This window comes from Pseudochaenichthys georgianus, chromosome 9 (assembly GCF_902827115.2).
Source record: "Pseudochaenichthys georgianus chromosome 9, fPseGeo1.2, whole genome shotgun sequence".
Lineage (NCBI taxonomy): Eukaryota > Metazoa > Chordata > Actinopteri > Perciformes > Channichthyidae > Pseudochaenichthys > Pseudochaenichthys georgianus.
The window spans coordinates 42,060,771-42,081,037 of NC_047511.1; the positions used below are offsets into that span (position 1 = coordinate 42,060,771).

General features: G+C 41.4%; 1 protein-coding gene across 1 annotated transcript in view; it reads left to right on the top strand.

Moving 5' to 3' along the window:
* Positions 1 to 20,267, top strand: part of LOC117452095 (hexokinase-2-like) — a 51,766-nt gene that overhangs the window by 22,501 nt on the left and 8,998 nt on the right. Inside the window, exons 7-11 of the mRNA XM_034090566.1 lie at positions 6,250 to 6,433; positions 9,882 to 10,043; positions 14,621 to 14,854; positions 15,506 to 15,810; positions 17,368 to 17,516. Of these exons, the coding sequence (XP_033946457.1) occupies positions 6,250 to 6,433; positions 9,882 to 10,043; positions 14,621 to 14,854; positions 15,506 to 15,810; positions 17,368 to 17,516 (1,034 nt within the window). The remainder of the gene's footprint in view (positions 1 to 6,249; positions 6,434 to 9,881; positions 10,044 to 14,620; positions 14,855 to 15,505; positions 15,811 to 17,367; positions 17,517 to 20,267) is intronic.

The window sequence follows — 20,267 nt, forward strand, 5'->3', positions numbered from 1 at the left end:
TGCACTAAAAGCCGAATCTAGATTTATTTTCTCTCTCCATTCATTCTACTGAGCCGAGAGTGGGAGCTCGGGGGGCGGGGCTTAAGGGGCGCATGCTCTGTGAGCGCACATACAGGTTATTCTGCTCTGGCAGCCAGGCATGATGGGTAATCTGTGACGTTTTGCTCTCTCAAAAGTTGGGCCATTTTGACTTCATGCGCCAATGAGCAGCTCTCATAGGAAAGAACGAGACCCCGCCTCCCACGCTGTATCTAGTTCTTATTATACATCCATGGATGCAGCTCATGAGGTAAATGCCGGTGTAGGTACCAGATATGTTCGGGCTACCAGATGTGTTCGGGTGTATTTCCGTCGCATCCGTCATATCCGTCATATTTTACGGCAACTCAAGAGGGCCATGATGGTCAAATTCCGAACATTTAAACATAGCCGACACTTCATTCTTTACTTTGTCCGTTATTATATGTAGAAGATTATACTTTTTCTCCGTCATGTTGTTTCCATAGCAACAACTTCAAACAGGCATAGCCTACACTTCATTCTTTACTTTGTTCGTTATTATATGTAGAAGATATACATTTTTTCTCCGTCATGTTGTTTCCATAGCAACAACTTCAAACAACAACAACTAACCGCTAGCCGCAAAGCTAGCATCACAGCCACTGCTCCGAGACTTTGCACACGTTTTTCACAAACATTTTCACATGCTAGGAGTACTTCCATTCGCTTCGTCTTGATCTGTAGATGTGATTTGATGTGTCGTGTGTCCCCCAACTCCTCTCCAAAGTTTAGATATTTAATAAAATACTCAGGGGAGTTTCCTGAATTTTCATGCCCAAAGCCAAGCACTAGGCCCTGGGTAAATTAAGAAGCTGATCTCGGGCACTTTTGTCCACTTTCCCTGGTGGTAGAAACTCAAGCCAGACATCCCTGGAATCGTCTCAGAGAGTAGATGATCAGTGGGGCCTTGTTTTTACTGAATGATTTGTTTTTTTATGGGGAATTCAAATATGAGCTTATTTTTAGGATTTTCGGAGACTTTGCACACGTTTTCACAAACATTTTCACGCTAGGAGTATGGGAGTACTTCCATTCGCTTTGTCTTGATCTGTAGATGTGATTTGATGTGTCGCGTGTCTCCCAACTCCTCTCCAAAGTTCAGATACTATATAAAAATACTAAAAGGTAAATAAAACATGAAACATAATGACAAAATAACAACCTGAAAGATATGTATTCTATCTACACATTTCGTAATTATCTAATCTAGTGGCCTTATAAAAGTGTTGGCTAAAGTAACGCAGAATATATATATTTTTTAATTGTAAATAATTAGAAACATTATTTATGTGCACAAGTACACACACATAACTAGCTGTACCGAGTTCCTCTGGCTGCAGTTCCGCAGACGGCCGGTGTGTGGCAGCAGAGCGCTGGGAGCAGAGGGAGGTGAGTAGACGGATATGACGGATGCGACGGAAATACACCCGAACATATCTGGTAGCCCGAACACATCTGGTACTGACCATAGATATATATAAACACTAGATGACTCACCCGCGCTGCTCATGGATGTATAATAAGAACTGGATACAGCGTGGGAGGCGGGGCCTCATTCATTCCTATGAGAGTTGCTCATTAGCGCATGATGATAAAATGGCCCAACTTTTGAGAGATTGAAACGTCACAGATTACCCGGCATGCCTGAGAAGTACCCGTATGTGCGCTCATAGCGCATGCGCAACTTTAACCAAAATGCTCGTTCACATCAAGCACGTCAATTTGCGTACACGTAACAGCACCGTGCGCTCATGACAGCATGGTAATGGCTTGTTATTATGCCGTTATTAGCTAGCGGCTAGCTAGTAATTATGCTAATGTGCACATCAATCGTTATGTACTTCTATTATGCTGTAACAGGATCTAGTGATATCCAACACAGCTTCATTTAGCATGAAAGAATTATTGCATATATATATATATACAGTGCAATAAGCTTGTTAGTGCAATAAGAAGCTACAGGAACGTTAATTTACGTCGGTAATATTAACTTTATTTAATACAACATTTACGGTACAAGATTTAATCATACAGCCCATGTAGTATAATATTTTACAAATGATGAATTACAGCAAACATGTGCAATATATCCATTATTACAGCTCCGTGGGATGGCAGTAAGGCGATGTGGTCTGTTGTTATTGTGCATCCATGGGTAAAGAGAAACTCATGTAGTGCTGAACACGTAACATGAACGTGCCGGGCAGCGCGGTCCCGTGGGTTAGATGCGCGTTCATAATGCCGAGGGAAATAACTCTCAGAATAACGTTATTAGCACATTTTTACAACTTGAGGAACGAATGTTTTTAATAAGGGCTATACAAGTGTTCATACTGGGTAGTTTATTTAGTTTACAAAAAATTATCCAACGATTTACAGACCACTCTTTCCCCATGTAAGTCAATGGGAAAAAGTGTTTCTGGGCCTGGCAACCAAACGGAAGTGTAGTACCGCCGTTTGGCCAGCACGAATATTCTCATCTGAGTCCGGTGCACTTCTTGGAGGCTTGGCGCTGCTGGCCAATGGAGACCGACGTTGCCACTTGGCCGCCATCTTGCTACAGGGAGTTCTCTCATTCATAACATTATGGTTTACTATTTAAATAACCATAGCTTGCTCAATTTTCAAACGGTTTGGTTTTTTATAAATATCAAAGATGTAGTTATGATACTGCATACTTAATCATGGACTTTCATATGAAAATAACATTAATCAGATAAAGCAATAGCTATACACACACACAAGGTATTTATATTAAATATTTGCCGGTGTATATATTTCCATTTATTTTATTATATTGTTAATATTTAAAATAAATTATAAAATTAAAATACATTTATATTTTATATATAAAAATCGGTCTCATGTTACCACTCTGTAAGCCAAGAGTTGTTAATTTAGCAATGCCTTAGCTTTAAGAACAGGGACACAACTAATGACAATAGCATATGTTGGTATATTATTTAGATATTCACACCTTTATCAGAAGAACCAAACCAACATAAAATGTGCTCACAGACAGGCCAGTTCTGTCTAATTTATCACAATTATTTTTGACATGAGATCTTCATATCATCCTAGTTTTGTATTTAGTGTCTAGATTTGTAAACAAATCCAGAACCTTTGAAATATGTTATTGAAAAAAGACCAAGAATAATATAAACTGTACCATGTGTCCTTTTGTGTCCTTCTGTAGTCCATTTGTGGTTTGTCTTGTCTCACCCCGGCTGATATATCACAAAATCCACTGTTTAAATTGTTCCCTATATTGCCCCTATGCAATATAGGGAACAATTTAAACATAAACTATCCTATGTGTCCTTGGGTGTTATGAAAGGCGGCCCCCCAAAATAAATGTATTATTATTATTAAGAAGAACAACTTGGTGTGGTGTGGAGGGGATGTAGGAAGCAGGAGCAGGTGGGGAGAGATGGGACTTCAAGGTTATTTGTTTTAAATGTGCTTTGGAGATAAGGACCAGCTGCACACAATAAAATACAGTCTAACACAAAACCAATAAGACACAAGGTGACACATGGCACACCAACAATCAATCATCGTCCAGCCTCAGCTTTGGTATTCTTTCACAACCATGTTATGGGTTTATTAGACTGAGCAAACATAAACATATGTGGTGATCCCACGGGTTCTTGTTTGCAGACAGCGGCGATTGGAGCATCCGTAGGCTGCACAAAAGTCCGGCATAGTCAGGTACTTCTGTAAACACAAAGCCAGCAAATTCCTGTATCATAATGCAAGATGTTTTTAACAAGCCAAACCACTTGGAAGAAATCATGTGTAACTTAAGTTGTGTTGAAAAGAAAGAGCAGTTCTGCCTCTCCCACTGGTGTAAAGTTGCTGGGTCAACTTTGTAATACTAGGTCTCACTGACAGCCTCTTGTTATTAGCCAGCTAATAAATACAACCACATACACAAAGAAAAGCTGCAATTACAACATGTCCAAGCATCCTGTATCATAGCCATGCTAATCATGTTTATAATAAACCAAACCGTTTGTAAATCAGTCAAGATTTCAGTGAGTTAAGAGTATTTTTTGCAGATCACTCACCTTACAACAGCTACCATAACGCGAATCAGAGTAACTGTTAACTGTAGCAAGATGGCGGCCAGTCAGCTACGCTGGAAAATCTCCCATGAGCCATCTATTGTTTATATATATCTATGCTGACACCGGCCCCACAGCACCGGATCCTGTAAAGAAAGAGAGAGAGAGACCACGGAGCGCCTAGTGGTGTGGAGGGGTCGTCACACTTGTCACAGACTGCAGCAGAGCTTCAATAAAGACGTCAACCCACGTTGAGTTGTCCAGTGTATCAACAAAACATGCAGTACCAGTGCATGAATAAACATTTGTTCCTAGGCACACGAAACAACAAACACTTACGCATATTGGTGTAACATATAAAACAAAACTGTATTAAATCCTGCCATATTTAACGATTATAATATTACATGAAATAAAGTATTTATTTATTGAATTTCACTATGAAATTAATTGTGTTATTCTTTTTAATTAGGGCAACTTTGTTACGTCATTTACATACTTATTACATAGCAGTAAGGTAGCCACAGGTTAAGTATCAAAAAGTATCAATCAATTTGGTAGATCAGTGGCGATACCCAGCCCTTATTGTTAGTGGCCTTAAAGAGCCTGTGACACGAGTTTCCCCATCATCCAAACCCATCAATTTGAGTAAATATTGTCCCCTTGAAAATCGTTACTGAACTGATTTTGGATATTTGTACTTTGATAACCATTAATCTGCCTTCAATGTTGACCATTTTCTGGATCTTCTCGGGGATTCTTCAAGTCCCGCCAAATGATGGGTGACGTCATTGCGGGCACAGTGCTCCAGCTGCACCGTCCAGGATCCCAGCTTCTGCATGTAAACCTTTATATATATACAGTCAGATGTAAACGCACGATGGTGCACACAGCAGCAAGCTCAGACAGCGATGACAGGTTAATGTTGAACGTGTCTGAGAGCTCATATGAGGCTGAAGGATCGGTTTATGTTGTATCTGTTAGAAGTTTAGGAATGAGGTGCGTCAATATGGGCGATCATACGGTCATGTAGCCAGTGGTGGACTGGGACTAAAAATCATCCCGGGACACTCGACCGGCCCACTTCGGTACCGCTAGTAAATTGTCAACGGGGGGATCGGGGGATGTGCTAGTGACTTATCCGACCGGCCCACTTCGGTACCGGCCCATCGGGATTCGTCCAGATGGCCAGTCCGCCACTGCACCCAGCCCACGTACACTGTCAACGTGGGGAGCCTCGCTGCGGGGAAACGGTAGACCTCGTGTCCCGATCGGAGTGGGAATAATAATAATAATAATCCGTGCATTTTATCCATTAATTTCCCCAACATTGTGGTAAAAAAACCACACGTTTAATCCACGTTGGTGTACTAAAACTACAAAAAGCATCGGTTTGTTTTCTCATCAGGAAATGCAGACCGGCTCAAACAAACGATTTTTAATCATCATCCTTACTCATCATTTCATGTATCATATGTTCGCCGAATTGACATGAAAGCACTAATAAATGTAGTTTCATCCACTTGAGTTTACAACCACAAAAATAATCAATTTGTTTTTATATCACATCCGACGGGAGGAAATTCAGCAGCTCTCACTGCCGATTTTTAATCCTAATCATCTTCACCACGATCATCTATGTTTATGTCGCCGAATTGACATGAAAGCACTGACAAATATGAATATACTGTAATCAACTTCATTAAAACGTTATTAACGTGCCTAATCTCAGTAATTCACCATTTCTACGCATGACAACACACTTTGTCCGTGTTTGGCTCTCTCGCCGCACGGTGAAGCGTTCCCGCATTGACGTCACTTCCGGTTTCCCCCAAAACTTCAAAATGAGTCGAAGGAATTTCCTCGAAATTATTGATATTTATCGGAACGGTATCGCAACTTCTTTTTTAAACTGACGGTTCGAGATGACTAGTGGCCCAATATTTCATTGCACAACAGTTGTTGGGATGGTGTCACAGGCTCTTTAAAGGGAAAGGGTGATAATGGTTTTAGTTCGATTCAAACATGAATGAATTGCAGTCAAATGTTTTGTCATTCCTGGTCTAACTTTTGGTTAGAAACGACTCTGTAATTCTAATGCTAAAACATTCCTTTCCTCCAGGAACTGGCACCAACGCCTGCTACATGGAGCAGATGAGGAACCTGGAGCTGCTGGATGGGGACGAGGGCCGGATGTGTGTGAACACAGAGTGGGGCGCTTTCGGAGACGATGGCGCTCTGGAGGACCTGCGCACAGACGTGGATCGGGAGATAGATGCAGGATCTCTGAACCCTGGCAAGCAGCTGTGAGTTTCTCTGAGCGTATCTGATTTACTACTACATGAAACATCACTCAGTAGTGAATGTCCTCAAATCAAGGGTTCTTTAATTTGATATATTTAGTATTATAGTATTATTATGACATGGTGTGCTCATTTTCAGATTCATATTTGTATGTAGTGTCTCTACTGTGACATGTCTCCATGCTTTAATGTTCAAAAAGCTCTTTATTTTTCTCATACTGCCTGTGTTTCAGCACCTCTTTTCACCCTGAGCCCAGTCTGCTCTGATTGGTTAGCTGGTCTGTTATAATTGGTCAATCGCTTACAGATGTCGCGCTCCTTAGCTTATCACGTACAATGTGTTAAGATTGTTAGCCAATAGAAACCCAAGTGTTACATATTGATATCATTATGTTAAGGAAGAAAACAAAGAAGTCCAATGGAGGCGTTTGTGGGACAGAAACTCCCTCTGGAAGGAACACAGGGATTTTATTCTTTGCAGACCATTCACATGCACACAAACATATGTAACACTACAGAAAAAAGAAATCAAAAAGCATAAGAGGGCCCCTTTAAGTGTAGTAGTGTAGTGCCCACTGTCACAGGGTTGCACTACACAATAGCTTCGTTTTTGTATAACAAATATTTTGATTTGGGTACCCTGTGTAGTGTTCCCGTTTTATATGTATGTTCATTTTTATATAAGGAGACATTCATATTTAAATATACAACATGTTATTAATCAGTGTGAAGCTGACCGTTGAGCGGCCCGACCAAGCAAGGAGGCAGAGGCAGAACGTCCAAAATACAACCCGGTGTGGGCATTTATTAAATCATGAACACATGACACACAGCCTCAATGCTGCTGTTTCTCCCTGAACACAGCTTGCAGCCACAAGGATCTCACACACACTACCTCTAACACAGACAGGGAAACAGAGCCTAAATACCCACACACTAATCAGCAATTAGACACAGGGGGGGGGGGAGACCACACAGGGCACCAGGTGAACATAATCAGGAGTAACAGACATGAGGAAAGGGAAACACTTTTCAACAACAATGAAGCTAAACCCGTAACGGAGGCCGGGCCCAGAGATCACTTCCGTGACAATCAGGAAGAATAGAAATAGAATAGTTTCCACCCTCAGTGACACTGACTTGGTTTGATGAGCTGAATTGACTTTTATAATGGTGCTAATGGTTAATATTGGCTTGTAATTTAGACATGAAATGTATAAGACCACACAGACTTAATCAGTGAATGTGGCTACATGATTCCAGTCAGTGTTTACAGAGAAATAGTTGCAAGAATTTTAGATTTCCATCTCTTAATGGCAATATATGATTTTAGCGTGCAAATACATACACCGTGGATTGTTGAAAATCTGTCAAATGTTCTTACTTTAATGATTCTTACTATCTGTAGATCCATATTTAAACAGAAACACATAATTCATATCATGCAGATGGTAATCAGGCTGTACACTTGGAGAGAGCATGTGCAGCCACAAGCTTTGTATTGAAGAAGAAGTATTGATTAAGGAAGTTATTACTAGTTGATTCAGGACATGGTTTTATTAGTTGTGTTTTTTGCAGATTACAGTAAAAAAGTGTATCCTGCAAAAGTCGAGCTGCGAGATTTGTGACTGCAATATAAAGCATTCAATCATCAATAAAGCTGCAAACCCCCTTTAGCCCTGCAGTCCATATAAGAATATAGGGATGGACATTTTGTATTTAAATTCATATAATACACATCAAACGGCCAGATGTAACTATCTTATTCAGACTAGCTCAAGTTATGTCTTGATATGGCTCATACGTTTTTCATTTAATTTGTTCCGATCATGGTATGCACAACTTAATGTATAATAATTGTTTACAAAACATGTCTCTATAAACACACCATTGACCGAAAAGGAGCAGGGAGAAGAACATAATCTTATATTAGCTGCCCCTTTCTAAAATAAATAAAAATAGATGGTCTGTCCTTCATAACAGTATCGTAGGATAATAAGAGAAACACAAAAACGTACTACCAAAAATACTTATTTCCCACTCAGAGGTTGCGCTAGACTTTTTCGCTGCCCGTCATTTTGACGAGCAGGATCGTAACATTTCCGTCAAAATCCATTATTACCCGTTGGTCGGCCTGTACACAACTCTGCCGGGGGGGGGGGGGGAGCACGCTCGTGAACTGTCAACAGGGGACTGTTAGCGCTGTGTTATGCATGTCCACTGCACCTCGCGGGAGCGCGCACAGCGTAAAGCAAATACTCCCAGACATTTCAATGATCTGTTCGGCAAAGTTCGGTTTGGAAACGGTATAATTTCCTTTTGGGCGGGCATGCATAACACGGCATAACACCGGAGCCTCGCTGCGGGGAAACTGTGGCGCTGTTCTGAGTTTGTTCTAATCCGTCAAAATGACGGACGACTTTCAGATTTTTCCGTCATTGTTAAAAAAAATCCGTCATAGACGGAAAATATTCGGTTAACGCAAGCTCTGTTCCCACTTGACAGTTAATGGAAAGAAACAAAACAACAACACCAAAACATCACATGTACAAGTGACACACCCTCATCTGAGATCTACTGGAGAATGCTTTCTATGCTGCCTTTCTGCAAGAAAAACCATCAGAAAGTAACTACAACGGAGTTATCATTATGTATTTATTTCAACAAGGACCATGCATACAAATATATTAATCTCAGGAAAGAGAGGAGATTTGGCAGTCCTTAGGTCGGTACATATAATCAACAAACACTAAAAACATTGCATAATCTCTATCACATAAACAATTATAAAACACAAGTTAAAGGTGGGGTGGCTAATTCACTTCAGAAACACTTGTTATATTCCATGGGATGCTCTTAACATCCCGATAGCAATGAATACATGAAATGCTTTGACAATAAATACATAAAAAACATCCTCTGTGGAAGCCGTGGCGCTGTAAAAAGCACGACCAATCATCTGCTTCGGCCCGGCTAAAGTAACTGGATGGCCTACCTGCCTGTCAGCCTTCCACCTGTGCACAAACTTATCTCGTGCCCTCATTGGTCATGTGCGCGTTCGTGTGTGTTGGAGGAGGGGCTCTGTGAGGAAGTCTGAAGGAAGGGGCAGATTTTTTCCGGCTGCCTACTTTCAAATGCTAGCGCACTCGAGCTGGTTTCTCCATTCTTACCTACCCTACCTTTTAAATACAGGTCAAAAAAGTGGACATTGCACAAGCAGTTTCAAGTAATGCTGGGAAGTGAAGGTGCATATGATGCGTGATATGGCACACGCATCACAAGAACACTTGATAGTAGCTACTGCAGTATAAGCGGTATTGCAAAGTGTCTACATGTGGACACGAGGGCTTTGCAAATACTCTTTCATTGCAATTTGCAAAGCCCTAGTTTGAAAGAAACTCTTATGGATGTGAGGATATCTTTAGCTTCTTTGTATTGTGTTGCTGTGCAGGTTTGAGAAGATGATCAGCGGCCTGTACCTGGGGGAAGTGGTGCGTCTCATCCTGGTGAGGATGACCAAAGAAAAGCTGCTGTTCCAGGGCAAGACTTCACCAAAGCTCCTCAAAAAAGGGAGCTTCAGCACCAGCTTCATCTACGGCATCGACACTGACAAGTACGTGTGTGTGTGTGTGTGTGTGTGTGTGTGTGTGTGTGTGTGTGTGTGTGTGTGTGTGTGTGTGTGTGTGTGTGTGTGTGTGTGTGTGTGTGTGTGTGTGTGTGTGTGTGTGTGTGTGTGTTTTAGAAAGTTTAATTTATTAAAAAAGATAATTTTAGCGTCCTCTGCAGAAATTGGGAAAGTCCTGATTGAAGTTTTTTGCTCCTAATCCCAATTATTTAATATTAAATATCTGCCAATATAGAGTCCAGTGCACACTTCTTGTACTTTAAAGTTATTACAATAATTTAATTGACAACGCAATTATATGCTTTACAATTGAATAGCTCTGCAGTGCATTAAAAAGCTATCTTTTTTCCAGCTTTTTATAAAAAATGTTAAGAGACACTTATTCAATCTTTTGATCCTTGTAGACATCTCAATTGCCTGCCAGTGGTTTTTGCTCTGGTGCAACTCAAGCCTTAGTTTCCTGAAGGAACTGTGGGGGTCTTTACATTTTTTGCTTAAATTAGATTTGCTTCTTACTGCTTTTTGCTCTTTGACATTGAAATGCAGTACACTCTCACACTGAGCTGAGATTGAACACTACATGAATAATATAACATTAATCAAAAGTATTTGCTACGTGTTCTTCCACACATGTAGCTCAGGCGTGAAGGAGAGACGGACAGCGGAGAGTTCACTGTGGCTGCACTCTTTGCATTTATGTACTTGTATGTAACCCACGTGTTGACAGCTGACCCCTAAGAACTAGAGAATAGGTTAAGCGTCTTCAAGGTCACAAAAAAGACTGATGGTTTGTTTAACTTGGCCTGAACATCTTATCACCTGATGGATGAGAGTGCTCACCACACAGTATTATATGTTTAAATCATTTAATGTTTTCTCTTACTTTTGGCGAATGTGCTTTTTGCACAAAAAAAGTACCTTTGCATTACATTTAAAGTCTAACTTTTAAGTAACTGTGTTGTAATAAACTAACTAAACCCTAACCCTGAAAAAATAAAAGATGTATCATGTTAATAATACACACCATAAATCATTGATTAAAGTGCTTTTGCTGTACGGTTATAGTTGCACACGCTCTCTCCACTTTCTTACTTATTTTGAGTATAATTCACATGGCAATACAGCAACAAATAAACAATAAACAAAGATACATCTGACTGAAATTATTATTATATTATATTAAAATGTTCATAATGAAATCGTTCTCATTAAGTTTTTCGGCCAACATCATCGTAGTGAAAATCAGACTTTGTGATAATTAATAAACTGTATATCCGTATATGATATGTTCCTGTTGCTACAGCGTGAACTCTCAGTAATGAGACACCTGTGCAGCAGGGGACGGGATCTCCCTGACATTAAAAGAAAAAGACTGTCCACACTTTCCCCAGAGTGAGCAGTGGTAGGGACAAATAATTATCGTATGCAAATGAAGGAGAAACCAGAGGTCTGTACTACGAAGCCGGATTTTCAATTAGCAAGCTAACTTCAGGGTAAACTCTGGGTTTCGGTCCTACGACGCTGGTTCTCTTCTTACCGGGCTAGATCTCCATGGTAACTTATGCTGAACGGCTAACTTGCTCCGGAGCAGGTTTGGTTCCAGGATAAGAGATCAGCTCAGTGAAAGCACCGCCTGCTGACCAATCAGAGCTCTGTGTGCGGAGTTTAAAGCGATCAAGTCATATTACAGGAGAAAGGAAATACAGGAAAACTGCCGTTGCAGGAAAGACGGCCGGCAAAAATTACCAACTGTGTGAACGTGAACATTAATAGAATATCACCTCCCATCTTCCGAGCAATCTGACTATTATAACATTAGCGTTAAGAAAGCTTACTTAAATATCTGCCACAACATAAGTAACCGGATCAGAGTAACATTAAGTAGCCTACAGTCCGCGGCACTGTAGGTGCAGATGTCGATGTGTCCCATTATCATTCATATCACATATCACATCATAATGTATCATATATTTCCTTATCTGAGTCAGCTTCTTGAGCCGTATCTGGCCATGCAACACTTACAGTGTGACATACCAGTGTTTCCCCTACCATTCCCGCCAACGGTGCCCCGCACCCCCGCACCCCCGCACCCCCCCTGAAATTCAAGGTGTTTAAAAATAAAAAAAATAATAATACTTTTTTTATTTATAGCACCAAATTGCAACTAATCTATATATACTGTCACTATTCACATTGAACATGTGCTCGTTCATTAAATAAACTAAACGCTTTAATTTTAAGTTGTGAGTTTAGTGTTTTTGACCCTAAGAAACACTGATGCGTTCATCAATAACAATAATCCACAGCTCCTCTCTGCTCCAGAGGATTTAAAATATATATATCCCAATGCCGCGCTTTCAGTACGCTTCTCCATGTTTGTGATTAGTCTAATGTTGCTAGCCCCGCCCCTTTCATGTGAACGCGCACATAACTACTAGATAGGACACACCGGGCTTGAGTTACCGAGTTGATAACCAGCGTCGTAGGACCGCTTAGCGAGAGCGCGTTTGTTTTGGATTAGGCCAACCGGGTAACTCAAACATATCCAGGTTATGTTGAACTGGATTCGTAGTACAGGACTGATATTGAAGGGTGCCATGACGAATATGCCTCGGCAGCAAGTTTGATTCCATCGATGAGATACACATCTGCTTTAACTTATTTTAAAAACACCGTGATATTACAGCAAATAACAACATCTGTGAGGAACATGTCAATCTCAAGTAAACTTAATTTTTCATAAAGGGACATTTGTTGGTGCAGAAGTAAACGAAACAGTCATAAAGACAGATATAAATGCATACAAACAATAGTCAAGGGAACAAAAAAAGACCACACACACACACACACACACACACACACACACACACACACACACACACACACACACACACACACACACACACACACACACACACACACACACACACACACACACACACACACACACACACACACACACACACACACACACACACACACACACACACACACACACACCCACACACCCACACACACACACACACACACACACACAACCCTTCAGCAGCAACAACAGTGTGTGAGATTATTGCATCATGTTTTCTATTTACATTTAAATTAATTTCAACTAATAAGGTGACTGCTTTTATTCACCATACAATTGCAATATAGACACAGATGAGACAACTCCAGTCTCGTTTCACTTCATATTGCTCATATTTTGTGCATTTTTAAATCTCTCTTATCTTATCTAACTATAATTAAAAACTGGTAACAAGAAATACAATTGTACTATAAATGTGCAACAAGAATATGACAAATTACTCAGGAAAAATAATATATGTGCAGAATTTAAAGTGGCAAAGCTTTTCAAAATAACAGTAAACAGTAAAGGTTATATTGAATGTCATTTATATTCTACTTTCAGTTTTTATGCCGAAAAGAAAATTGCGACTTCTTTTAAATTGAGGTTTTTTGTCTTACAGGTCCCCTATTATACTGTTTTTCATCAATATATCATAGCTCTCAGATATATGCAAAACATGTCTCTGAAGTGTTTGGCTCCAAACACCAATCAGATCATTGCAGCATTACCCATAATCCCCTCTGTTTCAGCCCTGTTTCCAAAGTGCTGATTCTCTGTCTGCACTTCCCTCCCCACGCCCCTCTGAGAGAGATTTGGTTAAAAAGAACACAATGGTGCTCTAGAGGAGATTCAGGTGATAAGGTGGGGGGGGGGGGTTACCTTGGTTGCTGATTGGCTAACGGTTACACAAGACAACACATCGTTATGACATCATAAAGTGGCCAACATCTGATCAGCTCATTTTCAGACAGGTTTTTGTATAAATGGATCAAAAAGAGAGAGAATCTTTGTTCCTGAAACTTTCAGAGTCTCTTTCCACAAATGGGACACATGTTGATGTAGAAGAGACATGAAGAAGAGGGGACACATGTTGATATAGAAGAGACATGAAGAAGAGGGGACACATGTTGATGTAGAAGAGACATGAAGAAGAGGGGACACATGTTGATATAGAAGAGACATGAAGAAGAGGGGACACATGTTGATGTAGAAGAGACATGAAGAAGAGGGGACACATGTTGATGTAGAAGAGACGTGAAGAAGAGGGGACACATGTTGATGTAGAAGAGACATGAAGAAGAGGGGACACATGTTGATATAGAAGAGACATGAAGAAGAGGGGACACATGTTGATGTAGAAGAGACATGAAGAAGAGGGGACACATGTTGATGTAGAAGAGACATGGAGAAGAGGGGACACATGTTGATGTAGAAGAGACATGAAGAAGAGGGGACACATGTTGATGTGGAAGAGACATGAAGAAGAGGGGACACATGTTGATGTAGAAGAGACATGAAGAAGAGGGGACACATGTTGATGTAGAAGAGACATGAAGAAGAGGGGACACGTGTTGATGTAGAAGAGACGTGTAGAAGAGGGGACACATATTGATGTAGAAGAGACATGAACAAGTGGATTTTGCATAACCTTTAATGTTTTTTCTTAAAGCACTTTAAATTGTCTCCTGTACAAAACACCTCATTGCCTTTCCTGCAGGGAGGAGGAAGGTGTGGAGCGTGCGGAGGAGGTGCTCCGGGGCCTGGGACTCGACCCGCTGGTGGAGGACTGCATAGCAACACAGAGGGTGTGTCAGGTGGTCTCCACGCGGTCCGCTCACCTGTGTGCTGCTGCTCTGGTGGCTGTGCTGAGGCAGATCCGGGACAACAAAGCGGCAGAGAAGCTGCGTACCACTATTGGAGTGGACGGCTCCGTTTACAAGAACCATTCAGAGTGAGTGTTCCTGAACTCAATACAATACAAAGGGGTTTTATTGGCAGAACCACATGTTAAACATAGTATTGCCAAAGCATTCCGCACAAGGCATATAACAGAACAGAACAAAACGTAAATGTCAACAATACATGTGGCACAACAGCATAACACAAAACAGACAGCACACACAGTGAAATGTGACCTCTGCATTTAACCCATCCTAGTACTAGGAGCAGTGGACAGCTATTGGACAGCGCCTGGGGAGCAATGGGAGTGGGGGGTGGGGGTGTCCAGGGCCTTGCTCAAGGGCACCACGGCAGGGCCCAGAAGGTGAACTGGGACCTCTCCAAGTAGCAGTCCACACTCCATGTTTAGGTCTGTTCGGGGACTTGAACCGGCGAACCAACGGCTCACGGTCCAAGCCCCTACTGACTGACTCACTGCCAGAAATGAATGCATAAAAGGGATTTCAGTATTCAGTGTATAGAAGCAGGAGTGATTGCTTTTCAGCTGAATAGAGTTGAACATACAAATGGCCACTTTAATGGCAAACTAGTAACACATAAATAGTATAATTATGATTTTCTCTGCATTTAAACTTGCAAGATAAGGGATGTCAGGATTAAAAACAAAAGATAAATTGAACAAAATGTATCTCCTTTTTCTCAGGTTTTCCAGGAGGCTCCACAAGATGGTACGGCGACTCGTGCCCGACTGCGATGTGCGTTTCCTGCAGTCGCAGTGTGGCAGCGGGAAAGGTGCAGCCATGGTAACGGCGGTCGCCTACCGTCTCGCAGTTCAACACGCCGAGCGTCAGCGTGTCCTGGACACCCTGCGTCTGAGCCGAGAGCAGCTGCTGGATGTGAAGAGGAGGATGAGCGAGGACATGGAGCGAGGACTGTCAAAGCAAAACCATGAGCAGTCCAGCCTCAAGATGCTGCCCTCCTACGTGAGAGACACTCCGGATGGAACAGGTAGCTCTAGAGTGGAAGATGGAAATAAGTGTGGGGAAAAAGTGGGAAATGCTCCCAAGTTCATTAGTTAATTATTATTAATTAATGTTCTTAAGCTTTAAAGGCTAAATAATTACAAAAAGGATTGTTTTTTCATGCACTATTTTGCTATCGAAGTGGAAAGAACACATCCAAAATAAACTTTTCATAAACACAGGTGTTTATATACTAACTTATTATACTAGAACTAATATTTTTAATTAGTTAACTGTTAAGTAAATGTTCCCTATTCCCTTATTTGCAATATAATATAATGTATTCAGCTGGGGACGTTTCATGGTGATTTCTATCAGTTACATTTGTTTATCGAGTGATGCAAAGATATCAAAATCCCTCTGTGAAATCCTTTAACTCTTAAATGTCACAAAAATGCAACAAGAACTTTAAACCTGGCTGCATTGTTCAGATTTTTGTTCTAGAAAAGTATGTTAATGTCCACATATTTTTAAATAATGCCTAATTTCGATATTAATACATACATCGTCAGAAAAACTTGTTACATCCATTTTTTTTAGAGTGATATCTATTGGGTAAAAACGTTATCTTATTTACCTGAAGTGTCTCCCCTTAAGACAGGGGGCTGCAACCTTTTTGACCAAAACAGCCATTTTGCCCCCTTTTCCAACTATTTGTTTTGTCTTGAGCCGCAACACATATTTGATAGCTTATAAAGTTGTATTTATTGTTATATCATACACAACAACTACAGTTTTTTTGCAATTATTATTTATAAAACTGTTATCCTCTTATAATAAAAAAAGAACTCAGAAGGAGAATAAAAAATAATACACAGGCCTACTTTAAAATAAATCAACACAGCACTCGGGAGTCCCCTGCACATTTGAAGGAAAAAAAATACAATTAAAATGGACCCACTTTGAAATAAATAAAACATAGCTGCACCCTAAAAAGAGTAAACTGATTGAATTATGACTGAAGATCGTCAGCTGTCTTCCTCTTCCGTGTTTCTCCTCGATACGTAAAGGCTGCAGCACCTTCGACTTCTCTCTACATATTGAACATACCGGTAAGCCAGCATCGTTTGCTTTGAAAGCAGATAACTCTAACCACGCAAAATGAAACCCTCTGTGTTCCTCCGGTACTTTTCTTTTCTTTGATTTATCCATAGTTTGCTCATCGAGCCGGGGGTCAGGTTATTCGCCTGCAAGAAAAGGCGCTGGCGCGGGACTGCAGCAGGATGTGACGCATACTTTAGTTTACCCAATTAAAACCGTTTTGTTTTTTATTTATGTGCCACAGTATCACCTCAAAATACAAGATATGAAACATGTTCAACCATGCAACAACATTTAAATAGTCCTACAAATACCTTTATTTAATTTCCTTCTTATTTATGTCTAAGCTCAAGGGAGCAAGAGCAGAGGGCTTAAAGAGCCGCGGGTTGCCGACCCCTGCCTTAAGAGAAAAACAGACCACTTGACTTGTTATTCATTTTAGCATTTTGCATAATGCTGTTATGTTTGCGTTTGTGATTCTCATCCTGATTGTCTTCCTCAGAGCACGGGGACTTCCTGGCTCTGGACCTGGGGGGCTCCAGCTTCCGGGTGCTTCTGGTGCGAGTGCGCAGTGGAAAAGGACACAATGTGGACATGAATCACAAGATCTACAGCATCCCACAGGAGACCATGCAGGGCACAGGGGAAGAGGTTAGCCATCCCTAAAGTACTTTGAGTATTTCCAGAGGTGGGAAGTAGTGGAGTACAAATACTTTGTTGCTGTACTTAAAGGGGACCTATCATGCAAAATGCACTTGTGTACGTCTTTTATACATGAAGATGTGTCCTCGGTGTCAGGGAACTCACCAAGTGTCAGAAAACACAACCCTCTCTTTTCCTTCATACCCAAATCTCTAAAAACGGGGCTGCAACGGATCTGATACAGATTTGAAATTGTTCTGACGTCAGAAACGGGGTGCTCCGCCTATATGGGCAACTCTCCACCTATCAGGGGAATGAGAGGTTGCGTGGCATGGTAACAGCATGGTAACAGCATGGTAACAGCATGGTAACATGACGCTCGTGCCTCGCCCCCCTCCTTTGCAGGGGGGCGTGGTCAGCTGCAGCTCATTTGCCACAGAATCAGCCCTTGTGAAGACAGGGCTGGAATAGAGCAAATAGAGCGAAATGAGGCATGGCTACAATGCATGATCTGTTTGGTATTTTGAAAAAAAAACTTCACAGACATGTTTTATATAGGTATGGCCCTACAATATATGTTTCAAATATAGCATGATAGGTCCACTTTAAATACATGTTTCTGGTATCAGTACTTTACTCCACTACTTATTTTTCTGATGACTTCTTACTTTTACTTCTTACATTTTTAACCCAAATACCTGTACTTTCTACTTCTTACATGTTGAACTCAAATACCTGTACTTTCTACTTCTTACATGTTGAACACAAATACCTGTACTTTCTACTTCTCTCATTTTCCAAACAGCTGGTTCCTTTAGTCTGAATGTGTGTTGGTGCGTGATCATTATTCTTTAGAGTCACTGCGTGCCTATTGATTGGAACACGATCCGTGTATCCATCACTTCATGGTCTTCTCTAAAGAAGAGGGACCAATGGAAACGTTGTCATGTTGCCGTTAGTCGGCATGGAAACATTCATTAGCTAACAATGACATTATTGTTCTATTAATATAAAGGGAGGTCAGGTACTCTTTAAAGCAGCTGCTAGTTATGGGTACTTTTTACTGAAGTACACTTCAAAGCCTCTTTACTTTGACTTGAGTGAAGACGTTTTAAACACGAGTATCTGTACTAGGGGAAGAGGAAAAGCAACACACACCAGTTGGAATTGGTAATAATTACAAGGAGTTTATTAAATGGCGATATAAACAAAATGTAAGGCAAGCAGCCTGGAGCAAACAAAAGGGCCAAAAGGGCGCAGGTTTAAATGAGCGACCAACAAAAGGAGTACTCTAAAAAGAGAGCCTAAGTAAATACAAAGAAATAGATACAACAAACAAAATAGCAACAAAACAACCCTCACTATCAAAGTGGTACAAACTAACAAAAGGAGGCTATAAGAAAACACAGCCAAGCTCGAGGACAACAGTCAACGTAATGCTAAGCTACTCTCGACAGACACATCTAATCACAACAACACTACACTAAATACGGACCACACCAGTTAAACACAGTTAACAGCTTTGTCTGTGATCGAAGAGCAAGTAGCGAGAGGCGTCACACGATCAGAGTTCACACATCAGAGCCTTCCGACTGATAGTTGTCCACAGGCTTTGTCGTCGTCTCCGGAAGGTGTGCGCTGGGATTGGAGTGTGTCGGGCCCGGCACGCTCCAATCCCATCTTCGGAGGCGGGCCAGGAGGTGAGCAGCCAAGGGCAACAGGGCACAGTCGAAGCAGAGTTAACAGGACCGGGGAGGCGGCGGCCGTAACTCCCCCTCCCTTAAGACAAAAGCCCACAGGTTTTGTGAAACCACACACACTAACAGTACACAGGGCCCATTGCACGAGACGCTGAGTGTGATTGTACATGCAAGACCAGAATATGATGTAATTGTGATAAATAAACATAACAACTGGCCAAGAGCTGGATCCAACATACATCTCAAAATGCTGGAGAGCTAACAACAAGGCAAGGACCACTATCTGATGAACTAGCAGGCGCTCTCGGGTTACCGGGAGAGTCGGACTGCTGGGAGGCTTGTCTGAGACATCAGGGCAACCGCACATCTCATTTACAGAAAACAGTCGAAGCAGAGTTAACAGGCCCGGGGGAAGCGGCGGCCGTACCCCTGTACTTCTACTTGAGTAAAGGATGTGTGTACTTTTGCCATCTCTGAGTATTTCACATAAGTGGTTACACTAACCTCTGCCATGTTTGTGAAGTTCAATCATCTAATGGTAAAAGCTGGTCCTCTGATAAAAGAGTGCAACTCTGAATGTAACTTATCTATGTTGAGTGCATTATTACAAGCAACCGATTTTATTAATTGTGAAGTATAAAGAGTTTTGTCACAACAGTGGAACACAATAACACCAATTTGTTACATTGGCCAAGGAGGACGTTCACAAAAAACCATCTAGCTTAATTCCCAAGGAGGTCAAAGATATACAGAGACATTGTATCGTCCGGCAGTGGCTCAGTCAGTAGGGGCTTGGACTGGGAGCTGTAGGGTCGCCGGTTCAAGTCCCAGACCAGACCTAAAATATGGAGTGTGTACTGCTACTTGGAGAGGTCCCAGTTCACCTCCTGCCCTGCTGCGGTGCCCTTGAGCAAGGCACCGGACACCCACTCCCATTGCTCCGCGGGCGCTGTACAATAGCTGCCCTCTGCTCCTAGTACTAGACTCCTGGTGCTAGGATGGGTTAAAAGCAGAGAACACATGTCACTGTGTGCTCTGCATGTGGGACCATTAAAGAGGG